This window comes from Microcebus murinus, chromosome 4 (assembly GCF_040939455.1).
Source record: "Microcebus murinus isolate Inina chromosome 4, M.murinus_Inina_mat1.0, whole genome shotgun sequence".
NCBI classification, from domain to species: domain Eukaryota; kingdom Metazoa; phylum Chordata; class Mammalia; order Primates; family Cheirogaleidae; genus Microcebus; species Microcebus murinus.
The window spans coordinates 108,758,740-108,781,035 of NC_134107.1; the positions used below are offsets into that span (position 1 = coordinate 108,758,740).

At 47.9% G+C, this 22,296-nt stretch overlaps 1 protein-coding gene across 1 annotated transcript in view; it reads left to right on the plus strand.

Moving 5' to 3' along the window:
- Nucleotides 1–1,473: 1,473 nt before the first annotated feature.
- Nucleotides 1,474–22,296, plus strand: part of GLB1L3 (galactosidase beta 1 like 3) — a 29,655-nt gene continuing 8,832 nt past the window's right edge. The window contains exons 1-12 of the mRNA XM_012739614.3: nucleotides 1,474–1,612; nucleotides 2,246–2,365; nucleotides 2,503–2,715; nucleotides 6,003–6,071; nucleotides 6,618–6,713; nucleotides 8,008–8,116; nucleotides 11,215–11,307; nucleotides 13,742–13,823; nucleotides 14,737–14,801; nucleotides 19,436–19,520; nucleotides 21,301–21,438; nucleotides 21,996–22,076. Coding sequence (XP_012595068.2) covers nucleotides 1,590–1,612; nucleotides 2,246–2,365; nucleotides 2,503–2,715; nucleotides 6,003–6,071; nucleotides 6,618–6,713; nucleotides 8,008–8,116; nucleotides 11,215–11,307; nucleotides 13,742–13,823; nucleotides 14,737–14,801; nucleotides 19,436–19,520; nucleotides 21,301–21,438; nucleotides 21,996–22,076 — 1,174 coding nt within the window. The 5' untranslated portion in view covers nucleotides 1,474–1,589. The remainder of the gene's footprint in view (nucleotides 1,613–2,245; nucleotides 2,366–2,502; nucleotides 2,716–6,002; nucleotides 6,072–6,617; nucleotides 6,714–8,007; nucleotides 8,117–11,214; nucleotides 11,308–13,741; nucleotides 13,824–14,736; nucleotides 14,802–19,435; nucleotides 19,521–21,300; nucleotides 21,439–21,995; nucleotides 22,077–22,296) is intronic.

Here is a 22,296-nt window from a genome sequence, read left to right on the forward strand (position 1 = left end):
GGATGACCGGTCTGTTTCCCACCTAGCTTCCATCCTGCAGGCAAGTAATCTCCGTAAAACTAAAGTCTGAGCTGTGCTTGGAATCTTAATAATTGTCCGTTGTTGTCCTCTAGAGAGAGGCTGGGCTGCCGGTCTCCCGCTGCTTTGAGACTGCAGAGCCCCAAACCGCGTGCGCGCGCCTGGTGCCACTGCTGCTCGGCTGGGCAGCGCCCGCTCCGCTCCGCCCTGGGTGCCGCTCCGCTCCGCCCTGGGTGCCGCTGCTCCGCCCTGGGTGCCGCTGCTCCGCCCTGGGTGCCGCTCCGCTCCGCCCTGGGTGCCGCTCCGCTCCGCCCTGGGTGCCGCTGCTCCGCCCTGGGTGCCGCTCCGCTCCGCCCTGGGTGCCGCTGCTCCGCCCTGGGTGCCGCTCCGCTCCGCCCTGGGTGCCGCTGCTCCGCCCTGGGTGCCGCTCCGCTCCGCCCTGGGTGCCGCTGCTCCGCCCTGGGTGCCGCTCCGCTCCGCCCTGGGTGCCGCTGCTCCGCCCTGGGTGCCGCTGCTCCGCCCTGGGTGCCGCTCCGCTCCGCCCTGGGTGCCGCTGCTCCGCCCTGGGTGCCGCCCCGCTCCGCCCTGGGTGCCGCTCCGCTCCGCCCTGGGTGCCGCTGCTCCGCCCTGGGTGCCGCCCCGCTCCGCCCTGGGTGCCGCCCCGCTCCGCCCTGGGTGCCGCTCCGCTCCGCCCTGGGTGCCGCTGCTCCGCCCTGGCAACTCTCACTCTTTTACCAAGGCGCTGGGAAGCCCCAGCTCTCCGGGGACCCTGTGTGCCTCGCCTGGACTTCCATGGGCCCTGTGGAATCTGTACTTTAGCGTCTACGCGTGGTATTCAACCATACCTGCTTAGCTTGGAGCCCTGCCGGCCCCCGCGGGCGCGCCGGAGGTGGGGACCCACGGTGCGCGGAGACGGGGTCGCCCCCCCTTCCGCCACTCGCTCGCCTTTCCGTGCCGGCTGGCGGTTGACACCCAGTTTAGGAAACACAACGATCCTCCTGCTTTACTTCCAAGGGCTGAAAAGCATCTGCGCCAAGACTGGTGGGCGGGACACCCCCGCGGGGCGGACCTCTGCGGACCTGCCGCCCGGAGCCGTCTGCTGCGGGCTCCGACCCTGCCGTGGGCTGCAGCCCCTGCCCCGGGCCCCGTCCCCGTCCCCGTCCCCGTCCCCGTCCCCCGTCCCCGTCCCCCGTCCCCGTCCCCGTCCCCAGGCCCCCGTCCCCGTCCCCCGTCCCCGTCCCCGTCCCCCGTCCCCCGTCCCCGTCCCCGTCCCCCGTCCCCGTCCCCCGTCCCCCGTCCCCCGTCCCCGTCCCCGTCCCCCGTCCCCGTCCCCCGTCCCCGTCCCCCGCTCCCGCCCCCGCCCCCAGGCCCCACCCCGGGCCCCGAGCCCCGCCCCCGCCCCGGGCCCCGCCCCGCCCCCGCCCCCGCACGGGCCCCGCCCCCGCCCCGGGCTCCAGACACCGGAGCGCAGACCTGGAGCGCCGGCCCGCTGCGTCGGGGGCTGCGGAGGGCGCCGGAGCAGCGCTGGACCTGGGACCTCGGCTCCTCACTCGGCTCCTCGCCTCGCCAAGATGGGCTCCCCGCCCTTCCTCAGGTGACATCCGCCTTCCGGGCTCCGCTGTCCTCATGCCCCTCCTCGGCTCCTGCTCGCCCTAGGTGTACCTGGAGCGCCCTAGACTTTCCCCTGGGTTCTGTTGGCCAGCCCGTCATCGACAGGTATTTATTGCGACGAGTATTTATTGTCTCCAGGCCCTGGGGACATTAGGATTGGGACACCCTCCTGCTGAGACTCTCCTCATCAATATGCCTTCTCTCCCCCAAGCTCTCTCCTGCAGATGCCTTCGTTCCCGCCACCCTGCTGAGGGGCTGTCGATGGAACCCGACGGAATAAATCAGGGCTGTGGATGCAGAGGAGGCGCTCAGATGGACGCTGGGTCCTTCCGGAGCCTGGTGGTGGCCGTGCTCCCACCTGTCACTGAGCCTCTTCTCCTTCTCCTTTCTGAGGACCTCGTCCCCTGGCGCTCAGCGCTGTCCTGCTCCTGTCTGTCCCCAGCCTCCAGTTCTGACCGAGGAGGACTGCAGGATAGCCCAGGATTGCAGGACAGCCTGGCAGCGGCGGCCTTAGGCCGGCCTAGGAGAAGACCCCTTCCCCCCAAGACCTTCCTGGCCTTGTGGCCGGCTGAGGGCAGTGCCTCCCCCTCTCACTGCCTCCCATTTCTCCTTTCAGCCAGTGTCTCTCCTGGAAGAGAATCGTCGGCGTCTTTTTCCTGCCATTTATCTTACCTGGTTTTGCTCCTTGGCATAAAGAGGACCTTGTACCTGGAAGGTTACATCAGCTCCAGTCCAGGTTTGCTTGAGTGGGGAAGGGGAAAGCAATGTTGCAAGTGTGCACAGAACATGTCCTGCTAACAAGAACTTCCTGTTCTGGTAAGATTTCAACTGTCCACTTTCTCTCTCTTTCTTCCTCTCTCCCTCTCCCTCCAGGTTTAATTGGTCTCATTTGACCCCGCTGGAGCTAAAGGACAGATCTGTGGGACTTCAAACTGAAAGCACTGGTCAGGGCAGGCCACACTTCACCCTGGAGGGGCACAAGTTCCTGATCTTTGGGGGCTCCATCCACTATTTCCGGGTGCCCAGGGAGTACTGGAGGGACCGTTTGCTGAAGCTGAAGGCCTGTGGCTTCAACACTGTCACCACGTGAGTGCTGGTTCTTCACGCTCCATGACCTTGGTACCCTACAGGGGCTCCTACCATTGGCATCCTGGCTCAGAACCGGAGCTCTGGTTTGGGGACCCAGCGTGAGGATTCACCTTCTAAGTAGTTTTTCTAGCACATGCCTTTTATGCTTAAGTGTCCAGCTGCCACTTACGCCTCATACTTAGTTTTCTCTGTGATCAAAGCCTTGGAGAAGGGCTAGTGGGAGAAATATAAAGGGAGCAGGCAATTTCCTCAGGAATCTCTCTGTCTAACGGGCAGTACTGGGAGCCCTTAAGGGCACTCAGTTCAGTGGCGTAAACCCAAGGCATACTTACTGATAAATGCATACTTACAGATGCACACGTTTTAAAACAATTCTTATTTTTGTATATAGAGATGGACATGTAGAGGGATAATAGCAATATCAAAAACTGAACATGTAATGAAATACCAGTATCACTAAAATGAAGTATAGTGGCATAAAGAAAGTGAACACTGTGGGTTAATGAGTAAGATCATAGGGATTTAGTGTCAGGTAGATCTGGCCTTCAGTCCCGGCTTTGCCTCTAACCATCATGTCTAGGCCCTGGGTTCTCATCTGTGAGTGGGCAGAATAAGAATTGCCTCAAGCCAGGCTCGGGGGCATATGCCTATAGTCCCAGTTACTCAACTGACTAAAGCAGGAGAATCCCTTGAGCCTAGGAGTTTGAGATCAGCCTGAGCAACATTGCAAGACGCTGTCTCTTTAAAAAAAATAGCCTCATAGGGTTGTGTTGCTTAAAGAAAATAAAACCTTTATCTTATTTATATGAAAAAATGCCTGTCACAATACCTGGCACACATATATACTCAATAATGGTGGCAAAAAGAAATACAAACCCAGTTTAGTCTATCAGAAGAATTGAGCATAAATTTAACATGAGCATAAATTTAACATGACTATGTATACAAGGTAATGTGTATTTAGAATTTCAAAGTGCAGGCACTTACTAAGCCTTTTCACAAATCCCTTAATCCTCATGGCTGTCCTGTGAGATGGATAGTGCAGTTCCCACTGTGCGGGGGAAACTGAGCCCGCAGGGGTAATCACTTGCTCAGGAGCATGTGGGCTGTCTGAGTGCGGGCGGTGCAAGCAGTGTGGCTGCAGAGCCCACAGCCCACACTACGGTAATTCCCTTCCTGGTGTGACCTCCTCCAGGCGTGGCCACGTAGACATGGGCATGGAGGTGACTGATGTTACACATTGAACAAAGGCTCCAGTCAAATAAAAACCATGCCCAAAGCCAAAATCACATTTGAATTAGGAACAGTGGAGTTCCCTTCCTAACGAACATACTCCAGAAAAATCTTGAAACTCAAAAAAACTGGGAGTTATATACACTTAAAAGTTATGTATCATATTATATACTTGGGCCATATTTTCTATTTTCTTAACATTATCATTTTTAAGTCATTTAAAATAACTAAATTGTAGCTTTGTTAATCTCTATCTTTTGGTTTATATTTCAAAATTTCTGAGTTATGTATAATTTCCTTTCTTCTAATTTATTTAATTTAGTACCTTCTCATCCTCATTCTCTTCCTCTTCCCTCTTCTTCTTGTTTTCCGAGTTGAATATTTAGCTTTCTTTCTTTCCAGTCTTCTCTGTTTTCTAATATATTCATTCAGAGATATGACTATTCCTATAAATATTGCTTTGGTTATATATCCCACAGCTTTTGCTATATAATGCTTTAAATGTCATTTAGTTTCAAATATTTACTAATTTTTGTTGTAGTTTCCTCTTTGACCCATAAGCTATTTGGGAATATACTTTCTTATTTATTTATTTTAATTTTTGCTAATTTTAACTGTATTTTTTTTAAATTTTTCTTATTTCTGACAAAAGAAGGAATGCAATTAACTGTATTTTTAAATTTAGTTTAATTTGTTGTGGGATCATGGACTGCATGATGCAGATTTTTTGGAATTTGTTGAGATTTACTTTGTGACATAGTATATATCAGTATTTTACAAGTGTTCCATGCATTTTTACAAAGAATGTAAATGCTCCATCTGTTGGCTGCTGGGTTCTCTATTTATTAGAGAGCTGTATTTATTAGATCTAGCCTTTTAATTTTGCTGTTCAAATTCATATCCTAACAAGTTTTTTTTTTCTGCTTATTATCTTTGTTTCTTAGAGAAGTATTTTCAATCCTCTCACTATGACTGTGAAATTGGTTTATCCCTTTTCTTTCTATCTCAGTCAGCTTCTCCTGAAGCTATGGTGTTAAGAGCATAAGAGGTCATGGTTAGTATATCTTCTTGATGAATCATTGGTTTTATTTTTACTTGACATCACTCCTATTAACCTATTTGTGAGTTTTGCTTTAAAATCCATTTGCCTGTTATTAGTATTGCTAGAATCATTTTGACTCATCTAATCTTTTCCCATCTTTTTTTCCAACTTTTTCTAGCCATTTCCCTTAAAGTTACTTGTAAGTAATATTTAGCAAATTTTTTTTGTTCTATTCTCTCAACGTATAGCAATAAACTTTACTGTGCATATTTAGTCTTCAGCAAAACAATTATTCATTCCTCCCCACAACAAAAGACCTTAAAATGCAATGCCTTCTGCTATAATGAAATACATATATTGTCACAAATCTCTGCACTGCACAAAATTGTATAATAAAAAGCACAATAAAAACATGATGTTAAGGGCATAACACTCAAAAACCTTGTCGGTGACACACAATAACGATAGTCCCTCATAAGAATAGCATCTAATAAAAATTGGACACATTCTTTTGACTTTCCAGACTCATACCCTGTGGGGGAGGCTGGCAGGGGCCCTCCTTGCTATGTGCTAAAGGTAGTGCCCTCCTCTGTTTTGTCACCATCGTCTTCATAGAAACGCCTCGCCTCCTCTATTCTTATGTTGATGAATTCAAAGCAATAATTTATTGGGCAGATATAGACATTTTTGTTTGTATTCTTTTTCCTTTTCTCTATATTTTTAATGAGTGTTACAAAAAAGAAGGCGGTGAATGGGAGAATTTATATATAAATACAAGAAATCTAGACTCATAGGAAGGGTGGTAGTTTGGACCACAGTTTGGTAATAGAGCAAGTAACTATTGCGGATAGTCATCATTAGCACAACAGAGGTTTGATTTCCATTGGAAAGTCCAACTTATTCCAAAACAGAGATACCCCAGGTTTGGGGTTGGGTTTGGGGCTGACCTAACAATTTGGAAGAAAGAAATGAGAAGATGCTTATCACCCATCCCTCTTCCCTCTTCCAGCTACGTTCCGTGGAACCTGCACGAGCCAGAGAGAGGCAGATTTGACTTCTCTGGGAACCTGGACCTGGAGTACGTGGTGTTGCCGCCTCTGTGACCTGGCCGGGCGGGCGCAGAGAGGTGGCTGCTCGGGTGGAGTAGGGACTGTAGAGAACCAGAGAGGGGCCTGCGCATGGAGCCTTGTTCTCAGGACCCTGCGAGAGGCCCTGTACGCAGGACCCAGCACTCCCCAGGCGAGACCTGTCACCCCACGGGGCTGGGCTGCAGCCTTGGCCCCACTCTCCACGGCAGCCCAGAGGGGCCTGAGGACCCCCCGGTGCTGCTCGACTCTGCAGGGGTGCAGCACCTGTGCTGGGACGGGGCTGCCTCTCTAGGGGAGCGGGGCCGTTGGGGTCAGGTTCACTGTTAACCCCGATGGGCTGTGCGGATGGCGTGAGGCTGGGAGCAGCCGTGGCCTCAGGCCTGGTGTGGGACTCCCTGTCGTGCTGGCCTGGCGGAGCCTGGCCTTCGCCCGGTCAGTCTGCCTGGGTGAGAGAGGGGCAGGGACAGGAGCTGGGCTCCACCTGCGGCCTCTGCCCTGGACGGACACGGCAGGCGCGGACTCGCTTCCCTCCCCAGGGCCTTTGTCCTGACGGCTGCGGAGATTGGGCTGTGGGTGATCCTGCGTCCAGGCCCCTACATCTGCAGCGAGGTCGACCTCGGGGGCTTGCCCAGGTACACGGGGCTACAAGTCCAGTTGGGTTATAGTGAAGTATTTTGCTTTACAAAAAGTGAAATTTCAGTCTAATAATGATGACCTTTATTTATAAAAGTAACCTTTATTTATTGAGCCCATATTGTGTGTCTGGCACGACACCATGCATTTTACCTTCATTGTTTCATGTGACGCCTTCAGTAATGTGGGAATGAGGCGTGGGTACCAATGTCGTCCCCATTTCACAGATGAGGAGCTCGAGGCGTCGGGCCTGGTGCTTTGCGCCGGTGTTCAAGAGCGAGTGCAAGGGCAGAAGCAGCCACGGGGTGTTCATACTCTTCTTTTCCCAGAGAGGAGGCGCTCTGGCCACCTCTGTTCTTCCCACGCTCTGGGAAGAAGGGAGACAGAAGCTAGCACGTGCAAGGTCTGACACCTCTGATCTTTCTCCTGTTTTGTTGAGGGAAGGCCGCCGTCTGCACGTGCTGAGACCCTCAGCTCCCCTCCCTTCCTCTCGCTTTTCTTTGCTCATTTCTTCCTCTGTGCTGCTGGCCCTCTGCCTGCATTACGAGGGTCAGGCTGGGAACCCAGGAGTCCTCTCCCTGGCCCTGCGTGACGACAGCCCCCCTGGCCAGCCGCCGGTGGCTCTGCCCCAGAGTGGCACTTCTACCCCCAGGGTCAGGGGAAGACTTTGCTTGTCTCCTTGATGGGCTCCTTCTCCCATCCAGCTTGGAGGCAGAGAAAGTCTGAGCTTGGGGTAAGTGGGAGTTTCCGGGAAGCGACTGCTCCCTGTGCAGGAGGGGACCTGGCCGGGCGCCTGCCCAGTGACCTGCACAGGAGGAGGTGTCACTGGCTTTTAGGCTCCTGTCCTGCGCGTGAAGTCTTAGGTCTCAGTGGAAATGTGACCCTGTGCCTAAGGAACAGATGCTGTCCTCAAGAAAAATGTTCTTAATAAACTCAAAAAGAATAGAGCATTCAGTAAAAGGTAAAAGGAAAAGTGCATTCAGGTATGGGTGTGAGAGCCGTGGGGCTCAGTCCCTGTCTGGCAGCGGGGCTGACGGCGCTGCCGAGCTGCGGGGGCCTTGGAGACGGGGACCCGGGTTTTCCTCTGAAGCCCACCAGTCTGTGACAGTCTGAAAAGCTCGCACAGCACGGATCCTTCCGGAGCCTTGAGTGCTCTAGGAGCAAGGGCGTGGGACCTGCGGACAGATGTGAACTGAGTGGAGGCAGCTCCGGGGAGGGCTGGCCCCCGCCCCGGCCGCCTCCTACTCCTCCCGCCTTCCTGTCCCAGACGCCAGCCGCCTCTCTCGCCCGCAGCTGGCTCCTGCAAGACCCCCAGCTGCAACTGAGGACAACCTGCAAGGGCTTCGCTGAGGCAGTTGATAAGTATTTTGATCATCTAATTCCCCGAGTGATTCCTCTCCAGGTAAAGCCACACTTCCTTGTCCTTCTTGCTCACGTTCGTCTTAGGGAAACAGTTTGTTCTGGCTCGGTCACCGAATAGGCCATGAGCAGTCTCTGTGAGAAATGCAGCTGGCTTTCTCGTAACAGAAGCCTCTGCTGTCATCTTAAGGACAGAAGCCTTTTCCTGTCCTGACTTTATGCCTTTTCCCGAGGGCTTCCGGAAAGACTCTGGTCCCACAAGACAGGGACTGCATGAATGGGTGTCAAGGTTGTGACATGTACGTGATAGTCACAGAGCTCACTGCTTGCTTATTTTGACTCTTAACTTGGCAAAAAAAAAAAAAAAAAAAAAAAAGCTTAAAAAGTACAACAGAGTTTATGGTCAAATAAAAGTCTCCCCTCCCACCCTCTCCTAGAGCTACTTAGTTGCCTTTTTAGGAGACAACCAATTTTTACCAGATTTTTGTGTATCTTTCCGGAGATTTTCTATACATATAGAAGCAAATTACACACACACATATGTGTATATATATTTTTTGTATAAAAATATACAATTTCCACTGGGCATTTTTCTTTTGTCATCTGAAAAAATAGTTTCGAAACCTGCCACTCTTTTTAATAGCTGCATAGTATTCCATAGTATGGATATATCATAATTCACTTAATTAGTGCCCTAGTCATGGACATTTTGGTTTTCCAAGTTTGTTATAATAACTGGGCTCAATTTTGTATCTGTGTGAATGTACTTACTACTGTCTGTATTCCAGTTTGATTTAGTCCCAAGAATGGGAAGAACACAGATGCCATGCATTTCCTGCTTCATGGAGTTCCCAGACTTCATGCACTACATAAGAAATTCCTTCATTTTCATAATGTCAGCCTGTAGCACACAGGCAGGTCTGTGATTAAAAAACTGAACATTATAGCCTGAAGTCTATAAGACAGCAATTGTTTAATCATTGTGATATTCTTTTGTTTAATTTAAAAAATATAGATATTTTAATTTATATTTTTAAGTTTTAATTTATATTTCTCTCTTCCAAACAAGAGGATGCACACTGTTATTATTTAAGTAAAAATAAATCTTAGTTTAAAAACATATTTCTTAATGTAGCTTGAGATGGGATAAAAACTGGGATTATTAGGTAGTAGACTAATATCTTACTATTTTAGATTCTTCTGTTTGGGAGAAAACATGACAGGCATACAGAGCCAGCCGTGTATAACTAACCCTGAATTGTGAACTGTGAGTTATTCCTATTAGGATAATTATAAAGAGAAGAACTGGGGGATTAGAAAGGAAAGTGAAGGATTGTTTAGGAACAATATTCCTAAAGCAGTACAGCTTTTGAGAGAGGGGCACTGCAGAGGTGAAGAGAACCCCGTCTCCAGGATTAAACTCTGGGTCTGTTAGGTGTACTCAAGATACATCTTTTGTACCAAGGGCTGAAGCCGTATGTTTCTGGTTGCATTTCTGTAATGTAGATGGGACACAGTGGCAGAAGTGAGCCTTAAAACTAGAAGGACTTTGAATATTTGGATGGAAGTTCAAGCACAAGTACAAATGTCACTTAACAGTCGTATGTATACAGCAAACAAAGCAAATTTATAAACATCCCATTGATATTATGAGGGCGATAAATCCTAGAAAATTTTTAAGATACAAGGAATTATATATAAGTGAAATGTATAGGGCTCATTATTGATAAATTATTAGTATTTTAAAGTCTTATTTAATTGATCGTCTTCATTGTTTTAATTATGTAAAAATAACTTTTAGAGTGCATTTACTGGTTTACTTGGGTCTTTTATTCTTCTAATACTGTTTATTTAATAAATTCGACTGTGAATTCTACAACGAGGTTTTTAGAAATGTCCCCCTTTAGGTTGGAGTTAAGATACTGTTCAAAAATGGAAACGATTGTTCTCACTTCACTAGTTCAGGATATTTACGTCCACACAGTAAGTCATTATCAAGCAGGGGAAGTGCTCATGAGTCCCCAGTATGGGTGAAGCAACAGATGGTGAGAGACAGAACGAGGGGTTTGAAGAACTGCAGGAAGTTCAGCGTGCCTGGCCAGAGAGCATGAGGTGGGAAAGAGGCAGAAGGTGGATTTGCAAATGAAAAGCTGCCGGTCACACTCCTTCTCCTTTGTTGCCCACTCGGGAGCCAGCATCCCTTTGCCCCCAAACGGACGCCACACTCCCCGGTTGGCATTGCTCTGTGGGCAGGAGGAACGGTGCGATTGCATTACGTTGAGAGAGTAAAGACCAGACCTTTGCTTCCGAGAGCTCACTTCGCCTTCCGTGTGGAGAGGCTCTAAGAAGAAGGAAATGCACTGGAGTGCGGAGGGACATTGGAGGATTGAATTAAGCTCTGAAAAATGCTTTAATTTTAGCACAGCTAGGTCAATGTTGACGGTTTAGGGGGTGCGAGGGGCTGGAAGCTGTACTAAGGTGCTTGGGGGGTGAGTTAAAAGTGAGGAAGCAGAGCACTGGCGCATAGATGACTGGTAACTCACGGAAAGTGTGGCTCCCAGAGAGGAGAGAGCAGGAGGACTTTGGAGCCCTCTCCTGCATGTCTCCCCAGTGTGAAGATCCCAAATACGTTGCCATGGCAATGGGAGTCAGTCAGTTTGGAAGGAAGGGTGGAAGGCACCAACAGAAGAGGGACTGTGCAGAAGCTGAGCTCCTGAGCAGGTGGTCCAGGGCAATGGGACTGGCACACCAGCCACTTGGTGACAATACCCTAGGACGGGGGTGGGGTGGGGGGGAGAGGGTGCGTCTCTTTGATTCGTCAGTGGGAAGTGGATAGGATGGGCCTGGAAGCAGGTGAGTTTGTAGGTTTGAGAGATTAAATTTAAGTAGCTAATTAGTATGAGAAATAAAGGGGAAGGTGTGACCGCCTGTCTGCAGCGCTCCCACGGAGGTAGGACTTCTGCAGCAGCTAAGTGCCTGAGGGGACTTTGACCCCAGGGTGGGGAGGAGAGAGAGCAGAAGACGGCAGGCAGGAGCCTTGCACCAGAGCATGCCACACCAGCCGGGTGTGTCTAGCAGCAACCCGGTGGCTCCAGGCTTATGGCCCTAGTGGCATCCAACTTTCCTCTGCTTGTCTCTCAGTACCGCCAGGGAGGCCCTGTGATCGCAGTGCAGGTGGAGAATGAATACGGTTCATTTAGTAAGGATAAAAACTACATGCCCTATCTTCACAAGGTAAGGAAGGCTGGGTTTGTCTCCACATTTACATATCTTCTTCCTTAATCTCTTCTCCAGCACACGATCCTGATTCCCTGCTGCACGGGCATCTGTGCCGGGCACGGTGCATTCTGAGAACATACAGCTGACCCTTGAATAACGTGGGGCGTAGGGGTGCTGACACCCAGTACAGTCGAAAATCTCAGGATAGCTTTTGACTCCCCCAGAACTTAACTGCTAATAGGCTACTGTTTGTTGGAAACCTTACTGGTAACCTAAACAGTCAGTTACCCCATATTTTGTACATTATAGTATGTATTGTAGTCTTACAATAAAGCAAGCTAGAGAGAAGAAAATGTTATTAAGAAAATCATAATGAAGAGAAAATATTTTTACTATTTATTAACTGGAAGTGGATCATCAGAAAGGTCTTCCTCATCTTCACATTGAATAGGCTGAGAGGAGGAGGGGGAGGGTTGGGCTTGTTGTCTCAGCAATAGCAGAGGAGGGAAGCAGGAGGGTTACACTTGATGTAACTTTTATTGAAAAAAATCTGCATATGAGTGCAGTTCAAATCCATGCAGAAGATCAGGTTCAATTTCTTTGTGAATGTACAGTATAGTCAGGATAATAAAGATGTACTTCAACAAATCTATTATGATACAAAGCATGGTATCAAAGATTATTCCTTTCTATTTGATGTTTCTATGACCCACAATTCTCATGAAAGCTGGGGGCTGGTGAATCTACACTTACAGTAAATAATGCTTCACGAACTTAATGACAATGGCTAGCAGCTAGCAGCTTTCTAGCCAGTAGTATTAACATCCTCTCTTCTGCTCCCTTTGCTTCTTCACAGAAGGGCTTCTCAGGCCAGGAAATAACTGCAGTTCTGCCCGCTGTCCTTTCTGGGCTCAGCTCCTCCTGGTCCCTGACTTCGCACATTAAGGAAGTTGATAAGGGCCCAGTCTCAGTGGGACCCCCTCCTCAGGGTGCTAAGAAGGTTGCAGGGGCTGCCCGGTCTGGCCTGACCCCTCCCAGCTCTGCCCTTGCCGACCTAGCTCTGCGCGCACAGAGGCCTCTGGCTGAATGGCTTGCAGGGGAGGGGTCACCAGCTGGGCAAAGAAGGGGTCAGGAGGGCAGGGCTGGGCTCCAGCCACCTGCTGGTTCCTGCTCTGTAGCTGTGGCTTCTCGAGTTGAACAAGGTCTGTGAGTAATTCCCCTCCTATCGTTACTCAGAGGCTAGCTTGACCTCCCCAAATCAGTCTTAGTCAGCTAGCATTATTTTTTCTTGATTTAAAAATTTGCCACTCAACTCTACTCCCAGGCCTAGATCTGGCTTGATGACAGAGGAAACACACAGACGTGGTCCCCTGGTCCCTGGCCTAGAAAATATAATTTTTCAGACTAGGCCTCCTCTCCTCCCCACACCAGTTTCTCTGACAGTGTCTAGGTGGGACCCAAGCTTTGCGAAGTTGATCTCTGATCTTTCTCAGACCCTCAGCCTCAGCTTCTCCCTCCCAGCACAGAGTGTTTCCCAGCCTGTCTTCCTCTTCCTTCCTGTGGTGTGCATCCTCCTCAGGGTGTTTCCTGATAAACTCAGCTCTTTTCCCCGGAGGCTTTGACCATGGGTGTCAGAGCCTATACTCAGCTGATTTTAAGGCCATTCCCCACAAAAAAACACAAGCTGAGACAGGGACAGAGACTTTCTCCAATCACTGAGATGCAGGTGGTCAGACTCCAAATCCAAACCCGTCTCTAACTCACACCTTGCCACCTGAACCTTGCTGTGTCTATTTCCCAGTTTCCTTATACTCATCCCCTGGTTGACTTGGATCCCCAAAGATACCAAAATCTTTAGGTGTTCAAGTCCCTGACTTAAATGGTGTAGCATTTGCATATAACCTATGCACATCCTCCATATACTTAACATTGTCTCCAGATTACTTATAATACCTGACATAATTCTGTACATGTTCAGTACAGATGCAATGTCATTTTATTTATTTATTCATTTTTTTGAGACAGGATCTCACTCTGTCACCTGGGCTGGAGTGCAGTGACCTGATCATAGCTCATTATAGCCTTGAACTCCTGGGCTTAAGTGATCCTCCTGCCTCAGCCTCCTGAGCAGCTGGGACTACAAGGCGTGCTCACCACCATGCCCGGCTATTTTTAAAGGTTTTTGTAGAGATGAGATCTTACTGTATTGCCAGGCTGGTCTCAAACTCCTGGCCACAAGTGATCCCCCCACCTTGGCCTCCCAAAGTGCTGTGATTAAAGGTATGAGCCACCACACCTGGCCTGAAAACTCAATCTAAAAAAAATATTTTTGATCTTCAGTTGGTTGAATCCATGCATGCAGAGCCTACAGATCCATAGGGCCAAAGGTATTTCCTTCTTCCCCTGGGAGCCAGGGAAGTGGGTTCATTCTGTTCAGTTTTTTCAACAGACCCTGCTGCAAAGAGGCATTGTGGAGCTGCTCTTGACCTCCGATAGTGAGACAGCTGTGCTGAAGGGCCACATCAAAGGAGGTACAAATCTAGAGTTATTTCAAAGGAGAATGGAAGCTCTTAGCCAATTCGTTTAAATCCTGAACGAGCTTCAGAGAGAACCAAGTGTACCTCTGATGCCTCTCTTTCCCATATCCATTGACATGGATCCCAGAGATTGGATATTACAATGGACAAGGACTCAAGGTCAAAGCTCGGAGTTCACTTGCCAACTCTATCGCCTGTCCTTGCTCCTGTTGTCTAGAACAGCAGTGGCGGAGCGGCGCTCCCCGGTACGCCTGTCCGTGTCTCATACTTTCCTGTGGCTGGAGCCTGCATTCGTGCTTGGCGTGGCTTCGGATAGGGCCGCCCCCACCAACGTGCGGAGCCACACGGGGAACCAGACGATCGCAGAGTCCCATTCCTGGGATCCTACAGCTTCGGGCTTAATAGACCCTAGACAATAAAGTAGCAGGACAATTCAGGACAGAATCATAAGATGACAGAAGTGAGGGAAATGACCAAGCAGGCCGACGGGTCCAGAGGAGGATCTGTCAGGCGATGTTTCACTGGAGAGCAGCTGCTGTGCTTTCCTTCGCAGTGGCTCTTCCCAGGTTATTATGGTGCCCTGGGAAGGAGGCTGAGCTGGGGGCCGGGCAGCCTGCGTTCACCTTCTAGGTCTGATCAAGTCAGATGACCTTGGCCTGGTTCACTTCTCTGCACAAAGTGTGGTTAATTTAACTGCTCTTCTCAGTACAAAAGATTGTCCTGGCAAGTGTCCAGGGTCGCGGCGAAGGCTGTGGCAGCCCTTTGTACGCTGCAAGGTGGGATGCACGCAGCGTCCGTCAGCCTCACCGCGCAGCCGCCTTCCCTCCCATGTGCAGGGTGGGCCTCCAGCCCTTCCCTGATGGCACTTGTCACAGTGCCTCAGTAGGGCCTCTCCTTCTCTCTGCAGTGTTCGCCACTGTCAATCTGGAAAGGCTTCACAAGGGTGCTTTCAATCAGCTCTATAAAGTCCAGGTAAGACATCCTAGAGACGAAGAGCTTTGCCTGTCCTCCTGCCATGACCCCCTTTGTCTGTGCAGTTGGTGTTCACTGGAAACAAAACGTTTGACAGGAAGTCTGCAGCTTTTCACCCTGGGGCTCCAGCATGTTCCAAAGCCATTTCGAGAGTGCGCTGCGTTTTGGTGTGGGGAATGAGGAGGAACCTGTGGGTCACATCGTGGAGAGGCCGAGGGGGTTATGTGACCTAAAACCCTGTTATGGAATCAGAAGGGGCGATGTTCTTTCCCTCTGTGAGGACAGAGCTCAGAAGTGGGCCGTGTGTATTACTTACAGACAACTCACTCCTGGTTTGGGTGGGGTTAGCCTTTTTCAGCCAGGCTGCGTGAGTTATGGGAGCAAGTGAGTATTGCACGTGGTTTACTAAACAAACGTGCATTGAGCAGCCCTCCTTTCCTTTCCTCTCAGTGGGTGACCCCCTGTGACAGTCACAAAGATGGACAAACCATAGTCCATGCCTGCAGGAGATACACAGATCCTTTCTCCACAGAATAGCAGTGTGCTCCGTGAGCACCACTGTGATCACAGTCTCCACTCAACACCCTTCCTTTGTGCCCAGAGCCCAGGATGGCATCCAAAGCCCGGACACGGCCTGCTGGGCCTGGTGTGGCACCCCCTTCATTCCTGGCCGCGCCCGTGCCGCTCCTCCCCTTGGCATGAGGCCTTCCCTGCTCCCACTGGCCAAAGAATCCACAGCGCCAGTGCTCTCTGTCTTACCTGCCCCCAAGTTATAATTAAGAGCTAATTAATCTTCTTTCCTTTTCTCATCATTTTCTACACAGTTTCCAACCAGGTAAAAGGAAGGGGCTCTGCCAGAGTGGACCCGTGGCTACCTCTGGTTTTCAATACCTTTACTAAGTTGTATTCTTTTTCTTCTTCCTTCTTCCTCCTTCATTTTTTTTTTTTTTTTTTTTTTTGAGACAGAGTGTCACTTTGTTGCCCAGGCTAGAGTGAGTGCCTTGGCGTCAGCCTAGCTCACAGCAACCTCAAACTCCTGGGCTCAAGCAATCCTACTGCCTTAGCCTCCCAAGTAGCTGGGACTACAGGCATGCGCCACCATGCCCGGCTAATTTTTTTTTCTATATATATTAGTTGGCCAATTAATTTCTTTCTATTTATAGTAGAGACGGGGTCTCGCTCTTGCTCAGGCTGGTTTCAAACTCCTGACCTTGAGCAATCTGCCCGCCTCGGCCTCCCAGAGTGCTAGGATTACAGGCATGAGCCACCGCGCCCGGCCATCCTTCTTCCTTTTTTAAGAGTCGGGGTCTCACTATGTTACCCAGGCTGGACTCAAACTTCTGGGCTTAAGTGATCTTCCCACCTCAGCTTCCTGAGTAGCTGGGACTACAGGTACACTACCCTGCCCAGCTCTTGTCATTTTCTTTTAACAGTTTCATTGAAATCTAATTTATACTTCATTACATTCACCCAATGTATGTAAGTCAATATACAGAGTTCTACCACCATCTCTACAATCCAAAATGTTTCCTCATGTTCATTGCTGTTTATGCCCTGCTCCACGCTCTAGCTCGAGGCAACCACCGATCTGCTTTCTACCTCTATGAACTTACCTTTTCTAGACATTTCATGTAAATGGAATCACACAACATCTAGTCTTTTGCATCTGGCTTCTTTCATGCATCATGATGCTTTCGAGGTTCATCCATGTTGCAGCATGAATCAGTGCTTCATTTCTTTTGATAGCTCATTGGATCATGCTTGACTGTCATACATATAAAATCATAGTCAAATCGAAAGGTCATGCAGCTTTGCTCAGACGTCCTTCTTCTTTAGTGTGTTCATATGGTTAATATGGTCTCTGAATGTTGAACCAGTCTTACATTTCTGGTATCAATCTCACTTCATTGTGATGTGTTATCACTTTATATATTGCTAATTCAATTTGTTCAATTTTGTTGAGAATTGTTGCTTCTGTCTTCATGAGGGATGTTGGTCTTGGTTTTCTTCTCTTGAAATGTCTTTGTTTGGTTTTGGAATTAGGATAATGTTGGCCTCATAAAATGAGTTTGGACATATTCTCTCCTTTTCCGTTTTGTAGAAAAGATTGTGTAGAATTGTTAGTTTTCTTTTTAAAGAAGATTTTAATCTAGAAATTTCTCTAATAGATATAAGACAATTCAGCTTATTTCTTTCTTTTTTTTTTATTTCAGGATATTATGGGGCTACAAACATTTTGGTTACATATTATGACTTTGTCACACCCAAACCATGATTTGAGGTGTGCCCTTTCCCCCCTACAATGTTACTGTGTCCATGAGTTGTGAGTTCACCCCCCACCCCCCAATCCCTGAAGAATATTACTACTGTGTGAGCACTATAGGGTTGATCAGTTAGTGCCAATTTGATGGTGAGTACATGTGGAGCCTATTCTTCCATTCTTGTGATACCTCACTTCGGAGGATGGGCTCAAGTTCTATCCAGGAAAATAAAACGAGTGAGTTTAGGTAGTGTGTATCTTTAAAGAATTTATTCTATGTATTCAATTCTATTTCACTGAAGCTTTTGAATTCATGGGCACGAGTTGTTTGTGATAATGCCTTGTTATCCACATAATGTCTTTGTTGTCAATAGTGTTGGTTACTCTTCATTCCTGATGTTGGTAATTCTGTGTCTTTTTGTTTTGATCAGTATGTTTATCAGTTTTATTGATCTTTTCATAGAACTAGCTTTAGGCTTCTTTTTTTCTCTATCATTTTTATTTTATATTTCACTGATTTCTGCTTTGACCTTTAGCATTTTCTAACTTTTTCTTCCTTTGTATTGCATTTGCTCTTCTTTCTCTAGGTTTTTTTCTAGTTTTTTTAGACTTTCCTTCCTTCACTTTTTTTTTTGTTTTTTTTTTGTTTTTTTTGAGACAGAGTTTCGCTTTGTTGCCCAGTGAGTGCCATGGCGTCAGCCTGGCTCATAGCAACCTCAAACTCCTGGGCTCAAGCCATCCTACTGCCTCAGCCTCCTGAGTAGCTGGGACTACAGGAATGCACCACTATGCCTGGCTAATATTTTCTATATATATTAGTTGGCCAATTAATTTCTTTCTATATATAGTAGAGACGGGGTCTCGCTCTTGCTCAGGCTGGTATCGAACTCCTGACCTTGAGCAATCCGCCCGCCTCAGCCTCCCAGAGTGCTAGGATTACAGGCGTGAGCCACTGCACCCGGCCTTCCTTCACTTTTAATATAAGTATTTGTTGACATAGATTTCCCTGTGTGCACTGGTTTTGCTACATCCCACTAATTTTTGTTTTAATTTTTATTTTTAGCGTATTATGGGGGTATAAGTATTAAGGTTACTTATATTGCCCATGCCCCCCTCCCCCCTCGAGTAAGAGCTTCAAGCATGTCCATCCCTCAAACGTTGCACATCTTACTCATTGTGGTTGTATATACCCCTCCACTCCACAGCGAGATATGCTGTGGGGGAGAAATTGCCTTTACAAAAAGGAACCTACATTATTCTGCAGCCTTGAAAATGCTAAGCTAGAGGTGGAATGCAGGTATCAGGCTGAAAGCCTATGGCATCCGACAGTTTGGGTCACCCATAATACAAATATTGGAAGAAAGATCTATATTTATAGGCAAGAATTAAATTCAGAAGTCTTGAGAAATGTATTTAATATGACTTTTGTATGTTTTCTTCTAGTTTTAGATAATAAGTCGTTGTTAAGCCAGAGGCAATACAGTATATTGGTTTAAGAGTATGCATTCTGGAGCTAGCTGGAACAGTTCAAATCCCAGCTCTAGTACTTTCTAGCTGAGTGAACCTGGATGGTTACCTAAGCTCAGTTTCTTCATTTGTGAAATGAGGACTGGTAGTATTTATCTCTTGGGGTTGTTGTGTAAATAAAATGTAAAATGTAAATGAAATACTCCCGTCTGTGCCCAGCACAGATAAAAGTTAAGTAATTATTAGTAATTTTAATATGATAATTATTTGTTATAAATAAAAGGTATAATGCATAAATATGTGATAACATTGATGATTTTTTATATACCATATTTTTAAAACTAACAAAAATATATAGAATAAGAACTGTTAGAAGTAGGGAAAAAAGGAATAGAAACACCATTTCAATGGGCATTTCAACACAGATGAGGTAGAATAAAATTAAATAAAGATACAGAAAGTGAGCACTATATTGGACAGACAGCATGACTCAGTGCTGGCAGCTGGACTCAGGTCTGGACTTCAGTTGTGGTCTGTCCCTGCCAGCAGTGTCATCTCAGCCTCTGTTTCTGCATAAGGACTGGCAGTCAGGTCCTTGTGTGTCCAAAACCGGTTCTTTCAACACCAGCCTCTGCTAAGACAAGATTGCACTTGCTGGCGTTGCTTTCCAGGTGTAGCAGGGAGGCACACAAAGCTGGAGTCTGGAGACCAGAGTTGTCCGGGAGTGGAGGACACAGAGCCGTGGATGATGGCCAAGGTGTAGTGGGCACTGGGGAGGGGTAAAGAATTTTGGATGAAAAGGGGAAAAAGCATGAATTCCTCAAGTTCTCATATGTTGTATTCAGGTTTTCTGATTTTTCTTTTTTGTTTTTTGTCAGACGTAGTATTTGATTTTATTTGTTTCTAGAGGGGTAAGCCAATTCTCGTCATGGAATATTGGGTCGGCTGGTTCGACAAGTGGGGAAGTCCACACCATGTTACAGATGCGAGTGGTAAGTGTTCCGCAGTGAGTCGTGGATTACTCACACAGTTCTCTGCTAATTAATTTGCTCATTGAACCCCAAATATTCATCCGCTCACCCCCTGTTAGGTACCAGTACCCAGCAGGCCCTGAGTATGTGCTGAGAAATAAAAATTACACAGTTCCACCAACCCCCAACAAGCTTATAATTTAGTGGAGTCAACGAATCATTGAAAAGCCAAATAATCAATATATAGTTCCTCATTGGGCAGGTGCTTTGAAGCAAGCAAATGAGGTGCAGTGATAGAAAAGACAGGGGACAGACTTGCCCAGAAAAGGGAAGATGGTCACAGAAGCTTCTCTGAAAAGATGACTTGTTTGAAGAAGGCGGTGCTAAAAGTCTTAATGATATCTGGAAAACACAAAGTCCCTTTCCATGGAGTTGTCAACCACGTGGGAACGATGGTCAGGAGACAGCAGGCAGGCGGCTGAGACCAGGGCTCCCGGAGCGAAAGCGGCAGGGTGTTCATCCCCGTCCCCCACCTAGGCCTACGACCGGAGACAGGCTGCCGTCACTGCTGAGTCTCCGTGTCCTCGTGCAAGACAGGGCTGATCCTGGGACCTGCCTCACAGTGGTCATGAGGACTAAACGCAGTCTCGTAGAACAATGCCTGGCAGTTGTTGTTTACTTAATAAAACTGTGTTGCTACTAAATATATTTTGCTGTAGCTATTATGAAAACAAGCTCACTTGCATATGAAGGAAAACTAGTGAAAAATACTTGGTGACTGAAAAAATACCAAAGAAAACACTACTACCACCACCAATACCGCCACCACCAAAATACCACTACAACACCACCAGCAACAATACCAACTACAATAACACCACCACCAACACCAAAAACAATAACACCACAAAATAACATCACCAACTATAATAACACCACCAACAATATCACCACCACCACCAACTATAATAACACTACAACCACCACCACCACCAACAACAATATCACCACCACCACCAACTACAATAACACTACAACCACCACCAGCACCAATAACACCAACAACAACATCACCACCACCAAAAACAGTTTTCAGATCTCTTGTATGTCAGCCACTCTGCCGTATTTCATATATGTATTATCTCATCAATGAATTTTCTTACCAGTCCCATGATGTAGTAGGAATGAATACCTTCATTTAACAGGTAAGGAAGCAGAGGCTCTGAGAAAGGCAACAGGCTGTCCAAGCTCGTACAAAGAGTAAAGAGCGTGGCCAGAATCGAATCCCGTGTCTAACTGATTTTGAACCTTCTTGCTTCTTATTGTGCCTGTGGAAAGACGATTGTGAGTGTTAAAACAGGTGGCCAGACAAAAGCTTCTGTGGCTAAAGACTGAAGACAGCCATTGACTATTGCAGTGGTTCTAAGCCAGTATGCCCAGAGGCATTACCCTAAAAGGTAGTGATGAGGGTATGCTAGTTATTCTTACAATTTCAAAAAATTTAAGGAAAATTAGATATTTAAGTGACATAAGAGTTCTTAGGCTTTAAGGAAAATGATGTATAACAAAATCAATATGTTTTCCCCCATTAATGTTATATTGAAACATTGAAGGATAATCATTGTTCAAGGACCTGCTTTATGTCATTCTGCTTAGAGTCAGTTTCCAAGAACTGTGGCCAATGCAATGCGAGGATTTACTGTAATTGTGGGCTGGGGAGTTGGAGGTAAGATTTCACCAGAGACTTCTGCCTCTCCCTAATTTCTAATTTTCTCTATGTTCTCTTCTTCCCCTTCTACAGACGTTGAATACACTGTGTCTAGATTCATCAAATACGAGATCTCCTTCAATGTTTACATGTTCCATGGTGGAACCAACTTCGGTTTCATGAACGGGGCCACATATTTAGGGAGGCACATTGGTGTTGTCACTAGCTATGGCAAGTGTCTGCTGTGTGGCTGCGTCCCCAGCAGGGCCGGTGCTGGGGGTCCAGGGGGAGGGTCCGGACGCGTGTCCTGGCATTGTCCTGGCCTGTTCTGAGCACCAAGGACTTCTGGATCTATTTTCCTTTCCTCTGTGACGTTTGTACTGCCCCGGCAGGCGGCCATGGCAGCAGACGGCTTCCCACGCCTTAGTGCGCCACGTCATGCACTCATCCACCAGCCCTTTGATTGAACCTTCTTAGAGGGACAGGAATCCCATGGTGGTGGCTGCCAGGCACGGTCAGGCACGGCCAGGGAATCCAGACTGAGGAGAGAAAGCGGATCCACCAGAAAGTGAATGGAGGGAGGAGCCCAGTGTCCCCAGGAAGGGCTGTGGGGAATGTCCCTAGACGGGTGTGACATGTGCACACCCCAGCCTGGGATGGGACACAGGTGGGGACATGTGTCTCCCTTCCATCTCACTCTCAGTGGCCCTGGCCCACCTTGTGCCAGTGGTGCTAAAATAGGGCTGCGGTGGGGGACCGCATGGCCCTGACAGGCGGGTGTCTTGCAGACTATGACGCTGTGCTGACAGAGGCCGGAGATTACACAGAAAAGTACTTCAAGCTTCGAAAACTCCTTGAACGTGTCTCAGGTACTCAGCAACCACTTAAAGAGAGGGCTAGCCCTCCGCGTGGTGCATCTGCGTGCTGTGAAGAGTGAGGAAGGCAAACATGTGCCCTATGGCAGTAACTTGATGAAGCTCTTGAGGACAGTGGCAACCTTAAGTTCAAATCCTGGGCTTGCCACTTAAAATCTGTGTGGTTTTCTTTTTTTAAAGTGTTTCTAAGCCCTTTAAGCTTCAGTTTCTTCAC